This window comes from Neophocaena asiaeorientalis, unplaced genomic scaffold (genome assembly GCF_003031525.2).
Source record: "Neophocaena asiaeorientalis asiaeorientalis breed wild unplaced genomic scaffold, Neophocaena_asiaeorientalis_V1.1 scaffold258, whole genome shotgun sequence".
Lineage (NCBI taxonomy): Eukaryota > Metazoa > Chordata > Mammalia > Artiodactyla > Phocoenidae > Neophocaena > Neophocaena asiaeorientalis.
Window position 1 is genome coordinate 5,952,285 of NW_020172591.1, and position 26,687 is coordinate 5,978,971.

The 26,687-nt window shown below is 37.0% G+C and overlaps 1 protein-coding gene across 3 annotated transcripts in view; it reads left to right on the plus strand.

Annotated features, from left to right (window-relative positions):
• The window catches only part of MAP2 (microtubule associated protein 2), a 276,003-nt gene extending 249,923 nt beyond the window's left edge, over positions 1-26,080 (plus strand). For 2 of the 3 annotated variants that reach the window (XM_024738399.1, XM_024738401.1), the window contains 4 exons: positions 4,091-4,431; positions 18,284-18,365; positions 21,890-22,002; positions 22,221-26,080. In XM_024738399.1, coding sequence (XP_024594167.1) covers positions 4,091-4,431; positions 18,284-18,365; positions 21,890-22,002; positions 22,221-22,436 — 752 coding nt within the window. In that variant the 3' untranslated portion in view covers positions 22,437-26,080. Of the gene's footprint in view, positions 1-4,090; positions 4,432-16,232; positions 16,326-18,283; positions 18,366-21,889; positions 22,003-22,220 lie in introns of all 3 variants that reach the window. The other variant, XM_024738400.1, reaches the window with a different exon arrangement.
• The last annotated feature ends 607 nt before the right edge of the window (positions 26,081-26,687 follow it).

Consider the following 26,687-nt stretch of genomic DNA (forward strand, 5'->3'; position numbering starts at 1 on the left):
AATAGCTTCAATTTATTTTGATTTCATAACGTAATGGTCAGCAATTATCACAGTTTATGTAAAGAATATAAAAAAGTTCCAATCATTACCCACTTACGTGCTGTGTTGCTACCAAGACTATCTAGTAATTTAAATTATTTTCATAAACATGTTTCTATTACCACAAAAATACTACCATTTATTAATCACATATATGTGCTAAAATCTTAAGACACATTTTTCCATCAGTTTAATTAACAATGCTGATGGTTAGATATTAATAACCTCATTAAATCTACTGATGAGAAAACTGACCTTTTAAAGACAGTAACTTGTTCAATACTACACAGCTAGTAAGTGGCTGAATTTGGTTTTCAGCCCACTGATAAGTTCACAACCTGTCCTCTTAATGTCTTCTCTATATTTATTTAGAAGAAATAGTATGAGGGAACTGTTCTGTAGAACCACTCGGAGAATAGTATCCCTGTCATTTAAAAGCTATTACAAAATTGTGGAAACATTTGGAGAATAGCCTTTCTGTCATTTAAAATCCATTACAAAAGTGTTGGAAATTGCTACTACTATCACATTATAGTTGATTTCACCACCTATTTTCTAAGTATTTAATATAATTGCCCCACTTCAAATGTGACTATTTTGTATGACACTTAAACAGCGTTTTTTGCCTACAGTGAAAGTGTTTATTATAATTAAAGCCATTGTGTCCCACACCGTTTGGATTCATGAAGCATTAACATCCTTTGAAATACATGCTAGGCCTTTGAGATCACTCTTTTTCACCTTAGCACATGTAAAGCAGGCAAATGAACTAGCAAAGAAGACGTTTAAGAGTTAGTAATCTCCAGAGAAGAGAATTTAACTCCAAATACCTGGAGTTGGAATTGAGCATCAGCAATTACCCCAGGGATGTTGAGCCAACACAAAGGCCCGAGGGCTTCCCAAACACACCTTGAATCATGCTAGTATTTGTTGCCATGGAAGCAAAATGACACTTTCTTACGTAAATCCACATCTTTGAGCCACTGTACTCTGCCTTTTAAAAGGTATCTGTATACAAATTGCTTTTTATGTCCTGAGCCAATTCTACCTTGACTTTTTACCTTTACTTATGCTCATAAGCATACAACATTGTATTATTTGGCAATGAACATAAAGGATACTCTGATAATCTAGGACGTAGGGTCTATTTTAGCTCTACATAGCAATAGCTAAAAGGCATAGGGACAGTTAGCAGAACAAGCAGTTTGCCTCCTCCCATTTGCCTATCATCTCCTTAACTGCACACAGGAATATTCTAGCATTTTGTACAGCTATTGAAAAGATTTGAAAGAAAGTGCTATGCAGGAAGTTCATTCAGCCCAAGAGGAGGGAAAGACATTGTCACTGAAGAGATGACAAGATAAATAAGAACATAGTGTCATAGAGTAACTCATAAATATTTTTAAGAGCGTTTTGGTAATTTAATTTAATCTTCTCTATTTCAGAACTAATAAGAAACAGGCGAATTTGTCATTTTTGATGACTAGAACATAATTTATTACAATAAAAATTGATCGTGTCTGTTGAACAGCAGCATTAAGAGCTTCTTAATACTTGTGTTTTTTTCTCATTCTCCAGATATAACACAGAACCTTCCTCCTTTACTTTTTCAAAACTTAAAGCCATTTTCTGGGGGTATAGAAATAACTCACTTTTACATAAATGTTTCTTTTAGTAAATATTGTCATGCACATCCAGATTACTGCTTTAACTCGGTCTCCATGAAGTGAAAAATACCTCAGCACACTTGGATAAATTCTCAATCAAATTCATACCATTAAAAAAAAATATGTTAAGCTCCTGCTGTGTTCAGGCCCCATAAAAGACACCAGTGTTAGGTAGAGTGGCAAATAATACAGAGATGATCCCCTCTCCCCAAAAGACCTGAGCTATTTAAAAGTGATGACGTGATGGAGAATACATTTGAGGAGGAAATAAGTTTCTGAAGAGATTTTTCAGGACATAGTGACTGACTCAAACCAACATCAAAACCTTTCCATAAACACATGTTATAGCCCGGAATCTACAGAAAGACAAGTTGAATGTGGTTGTATTATCCTGGTCTTGAAATGTCATATTTGTGGAAAGCAATAAAAATCACTAATTTATCACTTTACTCTTCTCAAATCCCATTTCATATTGCCAGTTGAATAGTCTACCCATGTCTTGCCCTTTTACTAAAAGACCAAAAGGACACAGGGCAACTTTGCCTTGATATGTGAAAACTGTTCACTGAGAGAGGAAGTAAAATTATTCTGGTTATCCAGGAGACTGAGTCTAGACCAATGGGTAGATTTACTTTGTCTTCAGACTACAGTTATCTCAGAAGCGCTCTTGAGCTCACTCCTTGTAAATATTTAAGCAAAGATTAATAGTCTCCTTTCTCAGGAAGAACTTTCTGCACTGATGATGAATTACATCAGATGACTCTACGATACCTTTTACTTCATTAATTTTAAAATTAATGAGTTATATCTTTATCCTCTACAAAATTTCCAGAAGATTCATTGATTTTACAAAGTTACATACTCAGTAGTAAAAAATAAAAATCATGCCCTTCTACAAAATATTTTAAAAAGTGAAAGAATTTGTATAATAAATGAAAACAGTGTAAATCAGTGTTCTATTATTGGAATCAATGTATTATTTTAGACGAAAGATTTTTAGAGTTAAGAGAAAGTTCAACAAATATTAAGAAGCTAAATATCTTATCTGGCTTAGCATTTAGTATCATCTGGGTAAATGAACCTCAATGTCCTTACTGTTAAGTTACACATAATAAGAGCTGCCTCTACTGCGTGTGTGTATGTTTGGTTATTCACAAAAGATGTTCGGTATTCACAAAAGTGCTTTGAAATCTGTTAAGGTGTATCCTCATTTATATCATTATTCTTTCAAAAAAGCATTTGAAATGGCATTTAAACCCACATTAAAAAAATAATGTGAGAAACATAGCATAGGAAAATGAGGGGAAATGAGTTAAATGATAAAATGAGGTTAATTTCAAGTTGAGGCAAAGAAATACACCTCACAATATCTTTATTATTAATAGACAGTGAAGGATTATTGATTTGACTCCAAACTGCAAGCTAGTAATGAAAGTATGGGAGAAAACAATCACAAGATTCACTGTGAACATATTGCTACAACACCCTACTTTTCTAAGGAAAGAAATTGTTTTGTTTTTTCTAATAAGAGCTAAGATATATTTCCTTATAAAGGAAATATTTGCAAACACAATCAGGTACAAGATTCACTGTGAATAAATTTTTATAACATCCCACTTTTCTAAGGAGAGAACTGGATTTTTTTTTTAGAGTTAAATAATTTTCTATGCAGGCCAAAAGCATGTGATCTAAATATACAATTTTATGTTGTGTATCCACCTGGATCTCGGAATAAACTTACTACACAAAAGAATGAGTGTTCTGCATGTCATTCAAAGACTCTTCAGTAAATATGAGCCCACAAAGAACGTTAAGTGCAGACTCTTTTTCCAACTAAAGGCAGATCCATATGCCTAAATGATCACACAAGAAGAAAATGCTTTTGACACATTCATAATGAGAATTAAGTATAAATCAGGGGCTTCCCTGGTGGCGCAGTGCTTGAGAGTCCGCCTGCTGATGCAGGGGACACGGGTTCGTGCCCCGGTCTGGGAGGATCCCACATGCCGCGGAGCGGCTGGGCCTGTGAGCCATGGCCGCTGAGCCTGCGCGTCCGGAGCCTGTGCTCCGCAACGGGAGAGGCCACAACAGTGAGAGGCCCGCGTACCGCTAAATAAATAAATAAATAGATAGATAGATAAATAAATAAATAAATCAGGAAAACCCAAGTATTATCTTCACATTGATAGAATCAAAAGAATGTCACCAGTTTATGGGCCTAAAAATAAGAGGTTCTCACCTTTTCGAGCATTGCTGTAATTCACAAATGTTAACCCTTTAGAAATTTAATGAATTATGAGTTCTAACAATGGATGGGAAGGGGGGTGTCTCCAGGAGAACTTTCTGACACTGTGGTTTGGGTTCTGTTTTGTTTGTTAATATAGGGTCAGAGCCAATTCGCAGAGCAGGAAAAAGTGGCACTTCAACACCCACTACCCCCGGATCAACCGCCATCACTCCTGGTACCCCACCAAGCTATTCTTCACGCACACCAGGCACTCCTGGAACCCCTAGCTACCCCAGGACCCCTCACACACCAGGAACCCCCAAGTCTGCCATCTTGGTGCCCAGTGAGAAGAAAGTTGCCATTATACGTACGCCTCCAAAATCTCCTGCTACTCCCAAGCAACTTCGGCTTATCAACCAACCACTGCCAGACCTGAAGAATGTCAAATCCAAAATTGGATCGACAGAGAACATCAAATACCAGCCTAAAGGGGGGCAGGTAAGAATCACATGTACACACGTATCTGCTGCCAAAGTAAAATCCCATTATGTTGCCATCCTCATATTATAGGCTAACGGTTCTTAAAACAAAAGGGAGATGGAGGTTTTAAAGCATTACAGGTTATGATTTATTGCTGAGGGTATGGATCTTATCTGAGAAAGATAGCTTATGAAATATGATGGAAATCATATGGCTTGTGGTTATTACTAGATAAAAATTGATTTAACCGTATAAGAGAATCTTTTAGTTGACTACCTAACAGATCTTTTCTAAATGTATCTCTATTGCCTTGTGGATTTTAACTTAATAGATTAAAGTTACACTTCTGATATGAATTTGAGTGATCTGTTTTAGATCCTGACTGTGAGTTCCTTTGACCATCTTTTAGTAATTCCACTTTTATCGCCTTCCTTCTCCCCAAGGATTTCCTATGACATCTTCTACCATTTTCCCATGATCATTCCAAATCAGAACATTGTTCCCCAAGTTTCTTCTCTGGCTGCTATTGCCCAAACATTGCAAAGGGCAAATATTCATGTTGATAATTAATAGACAGTTCTATATGGTTCTACTGGAAAATCTATTTCAGATTAATTTTATTGAATAGGGTTCTTAGTAAAATTCTACCTACTAACTCTTAACTCCAGCTTCAGAGCAAATATTCACATATTTTTCCAACCAGAGGGCTTTGAGTTCTACCTTAACCTGAACCTTGCTTTTACACTATGTGTTTGGACAAAGCAATTAGCCTGGAAGGACTAATACAATACAAATACAAATATCATTTAATATTTCCCTTGTGATATTGATATACCCATAGTTTGACTTTTATTGTCAATGAAGAGATAAAACACCCATCTGTTAGTGAAAGAAGAGAGAAAGTAATCATTTCCTTTATACATTAGCAAACTTGTAATGCCCTTTCAATATACCAAAACAGCTTTTCTTTTTAACCTCAATATTATTTTCTTCCACTCTTTTTCTTATCTCTTATATTTCCTGCCACGGATTTCTGGTATCCCTCTCTCATGCCAAAGAAAATGTATTTTCAGCAGGTTTAGAAGAAATGTCTTGCCAAAACGTGAGGCTGTCGAAGACTCCTACTCAGTGTTGAAACAAAAGTTTAATATTGCTTCTTCCTTTAGCAACAGACTTCTTTGCTTTCTCATTGTGATTCTGTTCAAGAAAGTCCAAAGAGTTAAGCAAAAATCAACCAAAGATGGAACGAAGGACTCAGTATGCCATTTTCAGAACAACTATAACATTCTATAATAATATAGTCACAGAAAGATGCTTTTTCATAGAAAAATGTTATTAAAATGTGAGCTACAAGAAACACTTTTTAAGCATAAAACAAAAATAGTTCTACCAAGTTTAAGCCTGTAATTCGAAAAATCTCATACTCTTGCCTTTATCATAGTTTTGCACATCCAAGAGAAGGAAATATTTTGAGCCTTTTGGAAATATCCAAATGTCATATTATTTTTATATTTATACATAAATAATTGAAAAGAGTAAGTTGAATAAAATAAATTTAGTACCAATTTGCAAGTTTATTATTTTAGCTCCTTTGAGCTACCCCCTAAAATAGAGTAATTATCATGTGTATTTAAAATCAATTCTCTTTTTATAAATATCCCAGTGTCCTGGTATTCTCCTTAACTAAATGTGAAGTTTACTTGCTTATCTTCTGAAAAATATTGATACTTAAAAGAACCTGTTTCTTCTTCGAATCACAAGGGAATATTAAGTGCCTCAAAGATATTTTATTGAAACTAAAAATAAAATCTAATAAGAAGGGAATAATTATTGATATAATTTGACAATAAATGATTTTATTCAAAGGACTTTTCAAGACAGACAAAAAGTTGTTTTGGCCTCAGCTTTGCTAGAATCATTAAGTTAAACGAAGCCCAAAATATGAAGACTTATTTATTTTCTCTTTCTACTTCATTATGATATCTGGCTGTGAATATTTCTGTCTAATTTTAATTGACTTCTACTATATTTGTTAATTGATAAAATTGATATAAAGATGTCTCACTCGTTTGAGCTGAACTAATGCTGCCCTAGAGATTATGGTAATTAGGGTTAGTAAAGATATGACACAAAAAATTACAGAAGGAACAAAAATAGCCTCAAATCATCATGTCATTTGAAGAAAATCTCTTGTTCCATGAGGCAAGTGGTAACCTGATGCAAAATTATCCTATCACATCCTCAGATGACTTGGAAAAAATCTACAACAGTGGAGTTATAAAGTGACTTTTGTTGGAGAAGCAGGAGGTATTTCCTCACCAATATAAGAAATAGATGGAGGGAATATATTTGCCTTCTATTTTGTGATAGATGGCATCAATGCATTTAAACTAGACAGGAAAATGAACTGGGAAATTGAGATGCACTACAGTTGGACTGTTTTTGTAGGAAAAGTATTTCACTCAACACTTTAACACTATCCCCCTAAAAGCCTCCTTATAGTGTATGATCGTCTCAAATACAGGGAGTGAGGAAAGGGTCTTTTTCTGTATATGTTAAACTGGGGATTTTGATTGGATTTTAAAGGTTCAACTTTATAAAATGACTAAGAGAAATTTTTATGTTAAAGCTTCTTAGAAATTGTCAAGATAATATGCTAAAGACCCTTGTTATCTGACAGAGAATCCATAAATGCACCCTGTGGGGAAATTGAAGCCAGTGGCATGTTGTCCCCAATAGTAATTGTATATACTAGGATATTTGAATGGACAGTGACCAACCCAGAATCACTGAAGAGGACCAAGACAACATTGATACCTTCTGTAGGAGCCCAGTTTTGTAATAGACATATGTCATCTATAGTTGAAAAAGTCACACAACTCTTATTGGTGAAGATGGGAGTAAATTGGTAGATGTAACCTTAATTTAATTAATTCAAACCATCTGCACAGACTCTATTGTAATAAAATTCAGAGTGGTTTAATTGTATGTAAATAATTTAATTTTAAAAGCTTTATTATTGTTGTTTTAAAGTTTGTGCAATCACTAATATTAGGGAGAGGAAATGTATAATGAAAGATATAGTGTCTTAGGAATTCAACAACTTTCCAAGTTGGGAAGCTTTATTATTTGCCCCATTTTGAACATTTATTGCTCTTCCATATGTATAAGGTTTGTGCTTATGGCTATTATCTCTTCTGTTGAAGTCCAATTTTCTATTGGCAAAGAGGCTCAGCTCAGGGCTTAGTTCGGTGAGGCAAATCAATGCCTAATGGAATAGATAAGCTAGCTGAAGATATGAGGAGCTTTACAGAAAGCAATAAAGTTAATCTTTTCAGCTAAAATAGAAATTCATTCTACTGGAAAGAACATATGTAATCTCAGATTCACTATAGATAGTAAGCTTGGTTGATTTAACTCAAGGCATAGGTAAAGCTATCTTATTAAGTGTATTAATTTAAAACTATCTCAATGTACCTAGCTCCTTAAGCTACATTAAATCTAAAGCTAAATTTTAGAATAAAAAGTGTTAGCTTTTTAAGGACTAGTCTGCTTGATTTAAACAAAGGTAAGAAAATAAACAATTTCTCTAAATGTGTGGCATAAAAAATTTAAGCAACAACTCAATGAATGGTACTTTTTCTATCTGTGGATCAGATTTTTTTTATAGGCACTTTGATTTATATGGAATACTCCTACATGTTTTGACAAGTGTCTTGTTTTTTCTCTGTCAGCTTTATGAAGATCAGTATACAAAGCACCTTGTGATAGTTGAAAGTTACTAATGAGGTGGTTTCACAAATCAGAACAAAGAGTTTTCTTTTCATCTCCCTTTCCTTCATTCCATATCCTGGCCATCTTTAGGTGCTAATGATTTTGTGCCCCAAACAGCACTTATTCTACCCATTTCTTTCAGTCCACTCTCCACCACCCTAGCACAGGATATGTTATCTCTTGTTGATATCACTGCAATAGTTGTTAACTAGTCTCCCTTCATCTGTTCTTTTCTCTTTTTAAAAAATTTTTATTTTATATTGGAGTATAGTTGATATACAATGTTGTCTTAGTAGCAGGTGTACAGCAAAGTGACTCAGTTATACATATACATATATCCATTTTTTTCAGATTCTTTTCCCATATAGGTTATTACAGAATACTGAGTAGAATATTTCTGTTATTTTCTCTATCTGATATACTCTTGATACTGTAGCCAGGGCTTCTCACCATATTTATACATTCCATTGTATAATTGATTATTTAATGTCTATCTTGTTTCACCTACTAGACCATAAGCTCCATAAAATCAGGGCTGAGGTCTGTTTCATCCTCAGTGTTCGGTATATGGTAGGTATTTGGCATATTTGTTGAGTGAAAGTTGAATGAGTGTAGTATACTATATGCATCGAGAGATGCATTCTTTCTAGTGACTTGTTGAATGAGTGTGACTGCCTAAAGCTGTTACAGTTATTACCCAAAGAAACACCCCACACTGGGACCACAGTGAATTTTGGCTAAGAGAATATTGGATCAGAATGTAAGAGCTGAGTTCTTGGTCCAGCTTTTTTGCTAAATTATTGTGTGACCTTAGATACTGACCTCTCTAGTCCTCGACTTTTTTTTTTTATAGTTTATTATTATTTTCTAAAATTATTTATTTATTTATTTTTGGCTGCATTGGGTCTGCTTTGCTGTGCGTGGGCTTTCTCTAGTTGCAGTGCACAGGCTTCTCTTGTCACGGAGCATGGGCTCTTAGGTGCGTGGGCTTCAGTAGTTGTGGCTCGTGGGCTCTAGAGTGCACGCAGGCTCAGTAGTTGTGGTGCACGGGCTTAGTTGCACTGCAGCATGTGGGATCTTCCCAGACCAGGGCTCGAACCCGTGTCCCCTGCGTTGGCAGGCGGATTCTTAACCACTGCGCCACCAGGGTAGCCCTCAACTTTCTTATTTGTAGGATAGAAGCAACAAAATAATACTTGTTTCTGTATATAGCACCACCTCATTTAAATAGACTATGTGGATACTTTAAGCTCTCAGATCCATGGTTCTACAGTGCTTTTGCATTGCAGCTCATCAAAAAACATTCATTTAGGTACTCTAATAGACTCCATAAATATTTGTGCCACAAAGGGCCAGCTGAAGTTGAGTGAAAAAGCAGTGTTTCTGAAATAGGAGTGTAATTGAGGAAGGGGGAGCAATGGGAAGAGGAAGGAGAGAATGAAATGCGTGAAATGTAGAGTGGAATCTTTTTTATATTTTCTTATAAAGTTTTAGGCATTATCCTGAGACGTTTTTTGGCCTTTCACATGCTAACTTGAATGAGTTGCTTTCAATTTTATATTCAAATGAAAAAATGGAATTAATTCTGGAGGCAACTGATAAGTTATAGTAAAACAGGATTTTTTTCTCATTATATAAAATTATGATGGTCACCACTGTGAAGGTCTACTGAGTGCTATTAATATATAGGCAAATTTACAAATTATAAATTTTATAAAAAAAAAGAAAGACTGAAGCTTATTTAGATCTTTTTTCTCATTTGTATATTTATTCTTTCATCATTTACGAAGACTATGCTGGACACTATATGATAAAAGGGGAATGGATGACAATAACATCCCCTGGCCTCTACAATCTAGGCAGAAAAAAAGTGTTTGTTTGTTTTTTCTTGTCCTCCCCTAGTTCCCTGCCTTTATTTAATTTTAAGTTTTTTCCAAGCCATTCTTTCCATCTCCTTAGGCCTCCAAATAAGTGCTAAATAAGAAGTGTAATAAAATATCCCATTAACTGTAAAATGCAACCCAGCATGAAGAAAAACTGTTCACCAAAATACATTACAAGGCATTTTTTTGCTCTCAAATTCATCATTATCTCAAAATGAAAGCTCCTTGAGATCAGGGACCCTGTCATTTTTTTTTTTTTCTCAGTTTTTTTTTGGAGTATAATTGCTTTACAATGGTGTGTTAGTATCTGCTTCACAACAAAACGAATCAGTTATATATATACATATGTTCCCATATCTCTTCCCGCTTGCGTCTCCCTCCCTCCCACCCTCCCTATCCCACCCCTCCAGGCCGTCACAAAGCACCGAGCTGATCTCCCTGTGCTATGTGGCTGCTTCCCACTAGCTATCTACCTTACATTTGGTAGTGTATATATGTCCATGCCTCTCTCTCTCTTTGAGGGACCCTGTCTTTATGCAATAGAATTTTATAACTGTAATTCAAGTATCTTTTCTAAGGTAATGAAAAGTTATTGAGCTAAGCTTCATAAATATTAATTATTTAAAACTGTGGAAAAATTATTACTTTGGGTTTAAAAAGTTGTGGCCTGTGGAGTCTCTTTGTTTGCTGTTCATTTACAAACCAAGCAAGGACATGGGAACAGCATTGAATCTCAGGTTGTTTTCAAACAACTGAACAGACTCTCAAAAAGTTACTTTCTTACCAACTTGGTCCAGTATTCCTTAAAATTTTAAACTAAAGAAAAAAATGTAATGTTAAGATTTTGGCATATGAACTTGATAAAGCTCATTATTTGTTAATTTTCATGAGTCACAATGACTGCTATATTCATAACTTTCCTTCCAGTGCCCATGGGCAGACCACTTAAAATATTTAACAGTGGTTCTAAAGGCTAAACTCAATGTCTGTTTCACCAAAAAGTTCTTTCCAAATTTTTCAACATTGTGCATTCACCCCAAGGTTTCTCAACAAGGTTTTACCTTCTGTGCTTTTTGACAGTCTATACAGGAAAATTGGGCTGATGCCTTAATAGGCCCTCTTCCATATTCTTTTCCTTAGAGATCTGTGGAATTGTATGTTTTCACATAAACTATTATTTCTATTAAAATGTGTACTGAAATATACTTATTGTTTATATTTATATACTTAGTTTTGAAGAAGTTATTGATCAGTGTTGGTAGAGTTAATTAAAATTCAGAAGGGACTGTAATGTTTGTATACCTGTATGCATTTTGACCACAGCACAGGGTTGTTAACAGATGAATATTTGATGAACATCATCTGTTCCAGAGAACTTTCAATCTTCAGGAATATATGATATAACAATATTTTTGTTTTAATATATGATACCTCTGGACTCTATAGAGGCTAAATAGTTTTCATTAAAATTGAATGTTATGGAATAGGAAATACTTTTGAAAAAGACAGAAAAGTGTTTTTATAATGCAAGTATAAAGGAAAGCTTAATAAGCCTTCCTGAGAAATGATGCAAACCCAAAGGAAAAGCTTAATTCCCCATAAAGTTGAAGGGAAGTCAATTGAGTGTCACTGTCCACTACCTTTCAAAAAGAATTTCTTTCTAAGACAACCTTGGATGGAGAAAGACGGAAATTTCTTGTAATTGAGGTTCATGCCTAGAAGAGACCTGAAAGACCTAGTACCAGACTGTAAAGGAGCTGAGAACAGAATCCAAACTTTCGGACTCCCAGTTACTTTCCATATCTTGCCATCTTGAGCTGACATGGGGATGTTTTTACTTAAATAAGCAGCAGCAGAGAGTGTCAAAAAAATCAAGTTTCTGTTGCTCAAGAAATCCAAGTTGACACTGTGATTAATGCCTCTGGTTTATAAACTGTTTTACTAAAAACTATGTTAGGATTGTATTTTCTTTCATTTTTCATGTTTCATATTTCCAACTAATCTCTAGTAAGAGATCTTTTCCTATCTACAGGCATAGCCTGCATTTTGTATTCCTGCCCTTTCTTAGAGTAACCCCATATTGGGGGGGAAAACAAAAAGCTCATTTCTCTAAAGGAGCAATTAAACTTATATGCGGAGAGAGTACAGTGGCAGATCACTTCAATTGAACCATTATGGTAAAATTCAACTAGACTCACATCAAGAATATCCAGAAAGTAACTATTCTGTTCTTTCCTAACATTGTGGAGGAATACATAGAATTAATTAAAATTAAATAATTCTGATTAATTATTCAATTACATTAACCTATTTTTTATAACTCTTCATGCTTATAAGACCCTTATATGAATGAAAAGTCAGTGGTGTGTGCATACAAGTAATCCATGTATGCCCATGAGAATAAAATCCTTTTTTGCCAGCCTGCCACTTCGAGGGACTGGTTTGGCTGAGCCTTGAAGGATGATCTGTTACAGACTAAACTTGGAAAGAGGGCATTCTGTCAAGAGATAAGAACATGAAGAAAGCATGGGGGTGAACCTGAAAATGTAACAAGGCCCTTAATATGGACTAGAATACAGTCTGGATGAAATGTAAAGTATTAAGAGAGGACTCAAAAATCAGAATTGCTACAAACCCTGGTTGCCTGGCTAAAAGTTTTGTTGCATTTAATAGGAAATAGGGAGTTTGGTAGAATTTTGAATAAGGCAGAGTTTTAGGAGGATGATCCAGTTGATTGATACAATAATACATTTCACTTCCACTATGAAGTATGCAGGAGGAAAGGTTGTCATATTCTTTGCATTAATAGAGCAAGTAAAAATTTTGATTGAAAGAAATTAACAAAGATTAAAGTGTGATTTAGAGTTAATGTTGGATAATGATTATTCAAATAATTTTTCCTTCATATCATTTAAATAGAAAATTAGTTCATTTGTAAATTAGAAGGTCATTATATTTTTTCTAGGCAGTCTCTAAGATGTTAACATAATTTTTCTTGACATAGGCTTTAGGAAAACAAAAGTCCAATGAAAATTTCTTCCCAAAGAAAATAGTTTTTATTTCAATCTATCCACAGAGAACAGAAAGTTAAACTCAACTCTGATAAAAAAAACTAATCTGAAATAAAGCCTTATGCTTCACAGCAGTCATCTATTTTTCTATTTTATGGGATGGTTTCTGAGGACTGCCTGTATTTGTGGAATTAACTCTCTAAGGTGTTATTTGCCAATGATCCTAGAGATATTTGGCATGAAGTATTTTGTAATTTTGCTAAGGCATAAATGTGAGTCACATGACTCAAATACAAGTTGTCAAGCTAGAGTGTAAAACTTACTGAACATCAAACATTCACTGCCCAGAGTGGTTTTATTTCTGTCCACTCAACCATTAAGCAAAATGAATGTCATACTTTGCCTCATTTTAGACAAAAGCAATATACCATGGGGCTTCCCTGGTGGCGCAGTGGTTGAGAATCTGCCAACTAATGCAGGGGACACGGGTTTGAGCCCTGGTCTGGGAGGATCCCACATGCCGCGGAGCAGCTAGGCCCGTGAGCCACAACTCACGCGTCTGGAGCCTGTGCGTGAGCCTGTGCGTGAGCCTGCAGGTCTGGAGCCTGTGCTTCACAACAAGAGAGGCCGCGGTAGTGAGAGGCCCGCGCACCGCGATGAAGAGTGGACCCCGCCTGCCACAACTAGAGAAAGCCCTCGCATAGAAACGAAGACCCAACACAGCAAAAATTAATTAATTAATTAATAAAAACTCCTACCCCCAACATCTTAAAAAAAATATATATATATATATGTACCATGAAGTTTTTTCAATTATGGAAATATGTAAAGAATGTGTTATTAATGCATGTCAAATTGAGCAAACATGGGTTAATATAGTCTACCATCAAAAAAGGCCAGCTAGGGCTTCCCTGGTGGCGCAGTGGTTGAGAGTCCGCCTGCCGATTCAGTGGACACGGGTTCGTGCTCCAGTCCGGGAATATCCCACATGACGCAGAGCGGCTGGGCCCGTGAGCCATGGCCGCTGGGCCTGCGCGTCTGGAGCCTGTGCTCCGCAACGGGAGAGGCCACAACAGTGAGAGGCCCGCGTACCAAAAAAAAAAAGGCCAGCTAGTTTTTTACGCTAGAAAATCTATGATTCTCGGGAAAATCGACTTTGAAGTTGGCCTTGAAGTTTTACAATTTAAGATTTAAATCATTTCTAAATAATGCAGGCAATGTGTCCCCTTTCGGTTTGAATCATTTGTTTTCGAAATCATAAAAATTGTCAAACAATTGATTAAAAGTTAGAGTCAAACAAATTTATATAACTGAATTTGGAATTTCCATATTTGCAACAGATGAGTCAGATTTAACATTTGGCTTTTGGTCGCTTGGTAATGAGTCACTTGACTGGTACTCTTATGATCTCTAAATTAAAATTTGTAAATGAAATATGAGACTCTGTATATCCCCAAGGATTAGAAAAATGGCTTAGATGAATTCTGTTTCATTGCCAAAATAAATAGATCCTTATGGAGAATAATTGAAAGTATTATTATTAGAAATAACAAATCAAAATTATTTACTTTCTAAAAATAACTTACCTGTGAGGTTTGAAATGTAGTGGCCCTTATTGCCTTCATTATCTGCATCTACAATTCATGTGAAACTCTCACAGTACAACTACACATGTGGCTAGATACAGACTCTGTGATAGCCCCCATTTTTTTAATAGGAATTTGTATTATGCCCTAGAGAGTGGCCCAATCATCATGTCTTCTGAATTCAGATTTTGACGAGAGGCCCTTCCCTTGGGCTGCCGATGAGAGCTGTGGATGATACTTCCCTGAAAGGAACGAGCTATCTTGTCAATGTTAGGCAGATGCTGCAATTTAAGCTTTGTCTAGTTAAAACTAGTCAGGATTCAACGTGCTCTTGAATATTTTACTCTGTGTTGCGAATACCAAGAGATGTGATACCATTCTTAGAGACAGCTGTATATCTAGGGTAATTTTATTAAGCTTTTTTTTTTCATATATAGGAGGATAAATTGTCCCCTAAAGCACTAAAGACGTGATTTCCCTTTAGCTATTGGGGGGTAGTTGTAGGCAAAGTAAGATAAAACAAACAAAAATAAACCTTTCCTTCCATTCTTACATTGCTTGTTGGCCCTCCAAAACACGCACAATTCAAAAACACATGAACGAAGCTACAAGAGTTATTTCTTTGCACATTACATTACACCGGAGTAATATCTTTCCAGATCTGGAGTTGCTATTACCTGGATTTACTATTGCCTTCAAGGTGAGTACTGGACTTGCTGAAAATAGAAATAGAACACCTAACCTCATATCTGTTGGGCCCAACCAAGGCCTGGACTACCTGTTCATGACTCAGTACAAGTCAGCTAGCTAATGGTCCTTGGTTTTCTCGCCTCTAAAAACGGAAATAATGCTTTCACACCAAATCCAAGAATAATGGCTATTTATGAGCAGTTGTCAGAGAGAGGCCTTTCAAAAGGCTACCAAGCCAAACCAGCAAGGGAATCATAAATCCTTTCAGGAGAGGAGGCCCAGAGCCTCCTTGTTGACCGTCTTGGGAAACCAGGGCTTCTTCCCCTGGATGAATGAGAACCCTCACCCGTAGCATTCAGCCAGACCAATGTGAACCTCACCTGTTCTATGTGGACCAATCATAGTCAAGTCAAGTGTACCAGGTGATTCACAATTGTGATGGGTGACACTTTAGGGATTAAGGGGGAGGAGGGGGCACTGGTGTATCCTTCAGGATCCTGGGCTGGACTACAATCTTGGCCCTTCCAGAGAGTGGACCTGAGTCCCAGCATTGCCCACAATATCAGAAGCCTCCTCCTCACAGATAATTCAAGTTTTATTTTTCTTTTCCTATATTGTTTCCAGATTATAGCAGCCTACGGCTGGGATATCTAAGGCTCTCAAGCATTTGGCCCTTGGGGGGGCGGGGTGCAGGAGAAAAGGGGCTCATATTCATATGATAGACCTGCTCTTCAGTTTCAGTGTTAGTTTTTTCTCTTAAATGATTACGTAGGTGGAAGGGAGTTTGGAGCCTCTGGTGCTGCCCATTTCTGGTTCCCTATACCCAGCATATTGAAAGAAAAATGCACAGTGAAGTTACTTCCAATTCCTTTTAGGTTAGGATTTTAAACCAGAAGATTGATTTTAGCAAGGTTCAGTCCAGATGTGGTTCCAGGGATAACATCAAACATTCTGCTGGGGGCGGAAATGTAAGTAGAAGCTTCTGTGAGGAGCCGTCCTGATTGTGTGGAGCCATCTGCACAGCAGGCACTTGGTCTCCTTCCTGCCTCCCTCCCAACACACTCCCCCCTTCTTGTTGCTGCTCCATACGTCCCCCTGGTTTGGGAGCTTGTCAACCTTGCATTTTTGGTGATGGCCTTCCCATCCTTCCCTCTAAGATCACTGGCGAATTCTTGCTTTTTTAATGGGGTACACCATGGTTTTCGGGGAGATGGAAAACCCACCTCACTTGCCAATTTGTTTGCTGGCCTTTGGCTTCAAGGTATTTTCTCATGCTGTCTCTACTCCCCTGTAAAAGTCAGCTGTGCACACACTTTTTAGCTCCATTTAAGTTACTCTTGAGGCAAAGTCTGATGTACTTGAAAGTACCCAAACTGTATAATGTCAATATTTTGTGCTTCATTATTCATGAGAGTTGGGATATCATTTGGAATAATACAAAACTGGTGAAGCATGGCTCATCTGTAATTCAGTGAAAAGATTCAAGTCCCAGTATACTCTGTCTTGATGGAATTTTTTCCTGTCTCTTAAATTGAGTGAAAATAATATCCTATGAGAGAAAGGGAAAGATGAATCCGTGTTTCTCAAATGTAGTTGAGGAAGAGTTGAAACAGGCAAACTCAAGCTAAAGAAAGCATGGTTCTTTGTAAAATTAGAATAACAAAAAAGGCGAACTGGGTGACTCTCTATACTACAGATCCTGTCACCTAAACTTCAGATTCTGACCGTCTGTGACTGAGGTAATTTATAGATTATCAAATCCGGAATTCTCACCTATCTAATGACTCCTGGGTCCTTGCTCCTCAACCGGGCAGAGACGGAGTCAAGCAGTGAAAGGAGAGACAAGCAAGTCCCTTCTAGCAGGAGCTGTCACCTGATGTTCAAAGTAGCTCCACTGGGTGTGAAAATATGCCACGTGGGAGGACCACAGCAAGGTTTTCTGGGCTCTTTCCAGGGTGCAGGGCTAAGCTTAAGGCTCAGCATTTACACTGACAAGGTTGCCCTACTTCCTGTTGCCCTGACTGTAAGCTCACACCATGTGGTACTTTCACAGAAGCAATCTTGGTCCTAGGAAATAATTTGAAGGTATCAGAGGGTAGACCCAGCTGCCCTCTACTATGGGTGCTGCCGGTCAAAACACCTACATGGAAAAGGATAAATTGAGATAACTAATGATCTCTAAAGTAAGTAAGGGAGCTTCCAACCTCCAAAACAGTAGTCTGAAATTTTCCCCTAGAGAAGAATCACTTGTTCAAATGTGCAGATTCCCTGACGCCATTTCCAGTGTTCAATTAAGTAATTCCCATGTATTTCTGATGCAAATGGACCAGGAACCACACTTGGAAAGCACTGTTTCAAATATTGGGAGATGAAATAATTTCAACAAGACACAAAGAAGAAAAAATGCTGTCATTTTATAGATAATTTGGTGTGCGATAAAAATTCCATTTAGCCAAGACATGACAATGGTATTTTAGAAAAGCATGTTTAGAGCTTTCTTCTTCTTGTTATCTTGAAGCAGTGTTGGACTTCTTGTTTCTATGAGCAAAGTTGGTCACTTTTATGTAAAAATCACTTTTTAAAGCATAATTTCTCTCTTCACTTGGCTCTTTGCTTATGGAAAGGTTTGACACCGTGTGGCTTCGTTCTCTGGGTGGAAGCTTGCCTTATGCATCCAGGTGTTTCTATCCCCTTGGGGCATGATCTGTTTTCTGCTAATAAAATCTTCTATTCTAGGATTTTCCTTCACTTTGGTTTTTCTTTCCAACCAAACATGTGGGAGGATCTATGGAAGATTGTGTTTTCCCATTTGTATGTATATGTTGTTGTATGTTGTGAGTTTGGATATGTTTCTAGATTTGACTTATGATCTTGGGGGTTGTTTATGTCTAAACTACTTTAAGCACATTTTATGTGGTTCACACAGGTACAGATTGTCACCAAGAAGATAGACCTAAGCCACGTGACATCCAAATGCGGCTCTCTGAAAAACATCCGCCACAGGCCAGGTAAATCCGTTCTTTTTAGTAGTCTGGGAGATATTAGATTGGATTCAAGAAATTGACAAGCAAAATTTGTGTTGCTGTGAAATATCTAATTGGAAGGACTTTTCCAAATCCTGATACGTCATGCTTTTATTAATAGAAATTTACATTAGAAATTTCAAGGCATCTTCACTTGGACAAGTAAACTTAGTTACCACACACAGGCCATGTATCATAGGACATGTTAAAAATTAAAAGGTACAAAAAAAAAGAGAGAGAAAAAGACAAAAAAAAAATTAAATAAATAAATAAAATTAAAAGGTACATGAGATGCGTTTATCTCGATGTACGCAACATGCATGTTGGAGCTCGTTGGAAATATATAGTCTATAAAATACATTGGGCCATGTATTTATACATAATACATACACTGAAAGAAGCATTTCCAAAGATTTTTCAAGAAATTGTTTTTCTACATTATGTGAAAAAAGGACTGTGCTTAAGCAAAGCTGAAAAAATTAACTTTTCTGCTGAATTTCTCAGATCCAGGTCTATAAGTATTGTGAATCCTCAGAATGCAATGTCTCCCCCAACTCATTTGACCATGGACTTCTTGTTTTTCTAGAATATCTCATAAGACTGATGCTCTATGGTAGAATTTCTACTCACCTTGCTGGGGATTTTTCCCTCTTTAATTCCCTCTAATGTATTATGAGTCACTTTTTCTGAGTATCATGTATTATGTTTTTGCTAAACTCCACCTCCATGCATATGTAAATAATGGACAACTGTCAAATTTGTAAATTTTCTCGAGAATATTTTGACACAATTTATATATACCATTGAAGGACGAGAGGAAGCAATTGGTTTTAACCATCTATGCTTGGCATCTTAATTAAACCAGGTAATAGGTTATTCCTATTAATCATTGTCTCAAATGTTATCAAAACAAGGTATAAGAATGATTGAGCCCAATGAGATTTCTGACCAGGAGATTATTAAGAAGAATTTATTAGTTGAAAAACAAAGGTAGATAGGATATGTTTCAAAATAGATAAACGAACTGGAAACATATCGAGAAATTGGGCTTCTCTTTGGCAAAGGGTGTTCATAAGACAAGTCAAGGAGTTAGAAACTACGAGTAAGGAATCTCCATTCCTGGTTTCAGAATTGCTACCCCGGAATTAGCTCTCTGTCATTTAGGAAACAGCAGGGATATGTTCCCATGTGGGTATCTTCACAACTCCCCATCTATTACTTAAGTCTACAAACATTTAGTTGACTTTGTACTGTGTCAACAGTATGATAGAAGTATTTGGCTACACTGCCTACTTTCTTCCAGAATACAAAAGACAATATTGGATTCTTTCATTCCAGACAGTAAGTATACATTCAGTTAAATTCACCTGGGGTCTTGATGCACAGAAAAATCTTATATAGATAAGAAAATATTCTGTGTATGTTTTACTGGTCATAAAAGGCTATTGTCATGGACTCCCACCTTTTTCTAAATCTAGCTCTTACTTCGTAATAAATGAACCAGGTGACTAAGTTCATAAAGATGTATTAGCTCAATGATCCTTGTCAATAGCAAGCTTTTCACAAAGTTACTTTGGATTGTGGAATATCTAAGGAGAAAATAAAGGAAACAATTTGATACCTGGAGCCACAAATTGAAATATCCGGTCTTGTGGACTTCACTTCGGGACATATGAAGCTTGATGGGGATTATAGTCTTCTGCAGTTACTGCTCCTGATGGGGCCAGAATTTTTCAGAACCAAAGGCAGAGATGTCTGAATTCAAATGGGCTACTCTAAGAGTTACGTAAAAATACCTAGTAGGACTTCAACAGAAATAGACTTCTCAGTCTTCCTTTTCTGAATATATTTTGGGTCAATGTTACATTGTTATTTTTCTCTCTCTCTCTCTCAAACTACAGTTCAAAAAAATTTTAACAAGGTTACATAGACACAACATATAACCATAAAAGAAAACTTGAAAAGACAATTTCTATCAGAGGCCACCAAAAAATAGAAAAGTAAGATCCTAAGAAAGCTGATCTCATGTAGCTGAAAGCTCAACATCTTCTAGACTCTAACCAATATAATTATGTTTTATGAATCACACTAATCCTTTAACAACCAACAAGTGAGACCCACGGGGCCAAGTAAAATGTTGGAAGGATAACACTCCTGCAGCTGTGCATCTTTTGAGGGAAGGACAACTACATGTCTTCTGTAAGCATGAGTTAAATAACATCATGTACATCCTAAGCCTTCAGGAGGAGAATGAATGAATCTTCAAAATTTAACCCAGTAACACCATACAATTTCAAGGCCAGGTAATTGGGTGTTAATATAAATGTCCAGGTATCGCATGAGAAAAACACCACAGGCCTAAGAGACCTGTAAAGTTTTAACAGACCTTTCTCTCGTCTACAGAGATAAATAAGCAGCAAGAGTCCAAAATTGAAAAATCTCTTCCATGTTTCCATAGAGTCCCTCAGGTATTCTTCCCAAATCAAAATCCCAAGAGAGATGCAATGATAGTAGAGCGTCACGTGGCTTACCACTGGCCTTGCAAAAAAATGCATAGAGCCAAAACCAAGTGAATAATGCAAGTCAAAGCTAATCTCTTAGGTGGAGACAGGTAAAGGTATCTAATCCAGCTTCCTTCCAGGTCAAAGACATCAGCAGACAGGCTCAAGAACAGGCTAAAGGACAACTCAATGTAGAACTCCTTACATTCATAAGCCTGAGAAAGGTGTGCAGAAATGGGGAGTGCCACAGAAGGGTGGCTCATGGCACTCTCATCTATCAGCAGATCCTCGAGTTTCAGACTAATTAGCATTTAAGGAAATGGCATGGTCAAAACTCCGTCTCAGTATTATCAGATCAAAGTCAGAGTCACATTGGTCCTATGGCATCTGGAAAAGAATGGGATCTCCTAAAAGTCTCTTCCTATCACTCCATCTGCTAATTAAAATGGAAGCTCTTAAGCAACTTAGCCCCTGACTCCAGTTTCATCAGTCAAGCTATCAATGCTGAAAATTGACAAATGGTAATATTACGCACATGCACTCCATTGCTAGCCTAATAGTTCTTTGAACAAGTGACCTATTACCATTAAGAAAAATAAAGAAGAGCTTCATTGCAATTTAATTTGCTCCCTTAGAAATAAGAGACTAAATGTGCCAAGTTTGAGAAAGGATACATATGATACTTTCATTGCGTTATTTTTAGAGTTTTTATCACACAGACAAGAAAAAACCCTCTGATATTTTAGGTTAGACGTGAGTAGAGGAGAAAGGAATTAACATGTAGAGCAATCCACGTAATGGTACAAAAAGGATGTCACTACCGTAGATGGTGTAGTCTAGAAATCTAAAAGATTCCTTTCACATCCATGGTCGGAGGGATAGTAGAGTTCATTAAGTTTGTCGTTTGCCATGGTCTACCTACTATAATCATTTTGGGGAACTAGTCACCACAAATATAAGATTTAATTTTAGCAAGGCATTTAAAAGCCTTTCTCCTCTCTTACGTAGGTGGTGGGCGTGTGAAAATTGAGAGTGTGAAACTGGATTTCAAAGAAAAGGCCCAAGCTAAAGTTGGTTCACTTGACAATGCTCACCACGTACCTGGAGGTGGTAATGTCAAGGTAAGAAACAAGATCCTGAGCCGATCTTGCCTTTTTAAAAAATCCTTCTGAAATACTCTTCATCAAAATGGGTCCCAAATTGAAGGCCTGGATATCTAGAAGTAGGGATGGTAGAGCTGAATAGAAGTGACATGAACGTCAGCTCTGGGATATAGAGAAAGAGCTAAGCGACAGTTAAGATGCTTGAGTTAACGAGGACTGATGCTTGTCTTAAACAGATTGACAGCCAAAAGTTGAACTTCAGAGAGCATGCTAAGGCCCGTGTGGACCACGGGGCTGAGATCATTACGCAGTCCCCAGGCAGATCCAGCGTGGCATCCCCCCGACGACTCAGCAACGTCTCCTCTTCTGGAAGCATCAACCTGCTCGAATCCCCCCAGCTTGCCACCCTGGCCGAGGATGTCACTGCCGCACTCGCTAAGCAGGGCTTGTGAATATTTCTCGTTTAGCATTGAAGTAATACTATTTAGGCATGAGCTCTTGGCAGGAGTGGGCTCTGAGCAGGTGTTATATTCATTCTTTACAAACCATAAAATAAATAATCTCATTCCCAAACTGTAGTAACTGTTACAATTTTATATTAAAAAAAGAATAGTATATGCAGAAATTGACTTGATTTCCATTTGTAAAAGGAAGATACTGGCTTTACATGAGTACAATTGGACAATTATTTTTGCTCTGCTCTGTTTTGCATGGAGTAATATTATTTTAAAAATTGCATTTCTACCTTTCATGTGCCTGAAGGCTATCCACTACATCCTGAAAGGCCTTGTTAAAATCCAAGCTGCTCATTTCACTATTTTGTTGCTGGGTGAAAAGATAAAAAGCTGCCCATTGTAACTTATTACAGGTTAAATTAAATCAAGGAGTCTGATTGCAGGAAGGGAAGAGCATGTAAGAAATAAGTTTTTTTTAAAGCGTTATTTTGTATAAATGGGAAGAAAGATTCAATTAAGTTATTAACATTTGGGACCTGGATAATTATATCAGAGTATAAGTCAATCCAATAAATTATTTAACTAATTAAGAAATAGTTACGACGCATTTGAGCTGTGGTTGAGGAAGTGGTATAAAGTGCATCTCTTAGGAATGAAGCACTTTCATTAGGGTGGACTCGTGTCTGATTAGAACGTTGGTTGATCAGCTAGATTTGTGTACACACTACCAGTTTCACACCCCTTTTCCATCTGTTTGATACAGTATTATAGATATAAATATATATATATTTCTCTGTGGCCATTTGTGATACTTCCTCATATACTTGAATATTATACTTCCTTATTCACAGCATCTGTGTCTCCTGCACCCTTTGGTGTTGCAGTTTTAGGTATGTGAAAGTAGGTGTTAGCAGGGTTCTTTCCCTATTAAAAAAAAGTTTAAAAAGACAAAAAGTTTTAGCATGAAGTTGCTTTCTGTAACAACTCAAAGCTGTAACCCTGTTTTAGTGCCAGATACAAGTCTCTCCCGTGATGCTAGAAAAAATTTGTTTTTCTTTGCTTTCACCAACATGGAGTTTGTGGGGGTGGGTCCAGTTATACATAAAAGGGTTTACAGATTGTTGGTGTAAGATTATGGATTTATCTTATTTTGAATCACAGGATAGTTTGGGTTTTATTCCTGTAATCATTCATGAAACAGACTTCTTAAGATTTCTTTTTCTTTTTTTTTTCCATTTGCTAAAGTTGAAACTAACAGTGGGATTTGGGGGCATGTTATCCCATTCTTCCAAATAGTACCTGTTTATTAAATTATCTGATAGAAAATGTTTGACCTCCATACCCAAAGATCCCTTGATCAGAAGGGAAAAATACAGGATTTTGAGAAGCTATAGCTATAAAATATTGGAGATGCAGATATCTAAATCAGTTTTTTCATAACTCCAACATTGTACTCTGTAAAGGAACACTATTATTTATCAGTAGATAATACCATTCTGACTTTAGATACAGTCTAGAAATCACAAATCTATTCATTCACTTTACAAATCATTCATCTTAGATTTATGAATAAGCAATGAAATAGTCAATAGCCTGAATAAGGCAGCGGGTTACCAGGCTAGATGGATGCTTTCTAGTATTTTATCTGTTATTTTTCTTGCTCAGGGATGGTAGGCTGGATCTGAACAGTTAAAGGCAAATGGTCCAGTAGGCGTTTGATTCCTTTGAGCCAAATCAATTCTCGAATATAAAGGAAAAAATGATGAATATGGACTGAGGCAACAAGCTAGTGTAGTAGCATCTAAGAAAGAAGCCAAGGGATGCAAAGACAGAGACGTGGGTGCCATTTTGAGACCCATTGGAAATTACAACCGATGCGACTTCCATACAAGAAACTCTAGGAGCAAAAGTGCACCATTCATTCTCAACTAAGAGGTTTTACGTAGGCAAACATTTCTGAAACTATTTATAGATCAGTTATTTTATAGGACAAAGATTTAGAAACGACTGATTAGGACTGTGGATGTGTCTGTTTTCTGCCTAATTATTGCTGTGAGGTTTGATTTGTCCCATCTGGGCATTTTATTCATCAGCTTCCCTTGAAATGCACCAGAATATAGGAGAAGAAAGAATAGGAGTGTGGAGACTTAACGGTATTTTCTTATGTGTTTGGTAGTGTTAGATAGTGATTAAAGCTGAAGTTAACAGCTGGTTAGAACAGTTTTAACCTGTGAAACAAGTATTTTTTTTCAACCTGGTTTAAATTTTTTATAAGCATTAAGAATAAGTAAACATGATCTACATATCAAAATTGTTTCTTACAAATACATGTCCAAAATAAAGATTATATAAAGTACCAAGTTATAAGATTTGGCATTAAAACAAATGTTTACTTCAAATCACAGCAAAATTATAATGAATAAATGCCCTTGCTTTGTATGGAAATACAAATTCTTTATAAAAAGTTAACAAAATGAACCTGATAATTTGTACAAGTAAAAGAAAGAAACACAGGCTACATGTCTTCTTATGGGGATAAGGGGTGGAACCCATCTTGCCTTTACACTTAAGATTAACGACACAAATTAAGCTTTTTGAACACCACTCTTGTGGGGACATCCATACGCTGATCTAGAAATTAAGGCTTCATAGTTCCAATTCTAGATCTATTAATGCCAGTTTCTCTCTGGCTTTAGCCTTTGAGAACCTGTTTAAGGAAACATAAGTAATCCAGAGCTGTGAAGAGTTAAAAGGCCCACTCACTCTCTCTGGGTCACCTGCAACCAATAATTGGGTCCTTTACAATGATGCAGGAGAGATCCGAGTTCATGATGAGTCTCAAAGGCCATGTTCATTTAGGAACCAACTCTCTCTGGATTCTCCTGCTGAGTTCCAGCAGGGTGATGGGCTAAAATCCCACCCACAAGCAAGACACCTGTGTAACACTAACTAGGTATAGCTGAAGAAGGCTGAAGAGAGAACTTGGTTAAATGGAAAAATGTACTCGATGGTAGCTGACCTTCTCCACACACTCATATAGTTATAGAGCAGGAAATGGGATCATCAGCCAAAATATGTCAATATTATTAAAGAAATAATCTCAATGTGGTTGATTCTGACATAGCTGCAAGTATAGTATTTTCTCCTATTTTTCATGCCACAGAAAGGAGGAAAATAAACTATTCATGGTCTAAGTGGCCAGAAAAGATAGATCCATGGCTTGGAAAGGCAAATTCTAGACATTCCTTCAAAGACTGATGTGCTAAAATTAGCATTGATGTTTGTTTTTTAACACCTAGGATTTTTAGCCTGGGTATGTAGGTTGAGGCCAAGTCCCTAGCAGGAAAAAGCTTATTTTTAGACTCCTAAAATGTCAATCATGAAGATCTACTTCAACTTTAGCAAAAAGAAAAAAAAATCAACAAAAAGTATACTCTGTATGCTGGGATTCCAAGGTTCCAACGTGCCGCTACAAATCTGTGGGGGGTTTCTTTCTTCTGATAATTCTAGAGCCTGTTACCATAGAAAGGCATTTCTTCAATGGCTGGTTGTAGTTAGTTCATGTTTTTCAAGCAAAATTTGCAAATGTATTTGTTGCTGTATAGTGATTGTTTTGCAAAATAAAGTTGCTTGTCACCTAACTGATAGTTTCAGATTGTCTCTTCTTCTCTGGAAAAAAACCATAATATGTAATATGATCTAATCTAATCTAATATAAATTGCTCAATCCAACCAAAGAAAAATTATGAAGAGAAGGCTACAGTTATCTGCTGAATGCCTACTATGTGTCAGGCCCTATCACTACTGTATTAGCAGGATGCTATCTGTTGCAAGTGACAGAAACTCGAATTGGCCTAAACATAAAAGCAAATTTATTGGCTCAAGTATCCAACTAGGCAGGAGTATCTGCCTCAGGCAAGGATGTATCCAGGCACTCAAAAAATGTCATTTAGACTCTTTCTCGGGGCTTCCCTGGTGGCGCAGTGGTTGGGAGCCCGCCTGCCAATGCAGGGGACACAGGTTTGAGCCCTGGTCCGGGAAGATCCCACGTGCCGCGGAGCAACTGGGCCCCTGCGCCACGACTACTGAGCCTGCGCTCTGGAGCCCACGAGGCATGAGCACTGAGCCGGTGTGCTACGACTGCTGAAGCCCGCGCACCTGGAGCCTGTGCTCTGCGGCAGGAGAGGCCACCGCTCGCGGCAGCTGGAGGGGGGCCTGCGTGCAGCAATGAAGACCCAATGCAGCCAA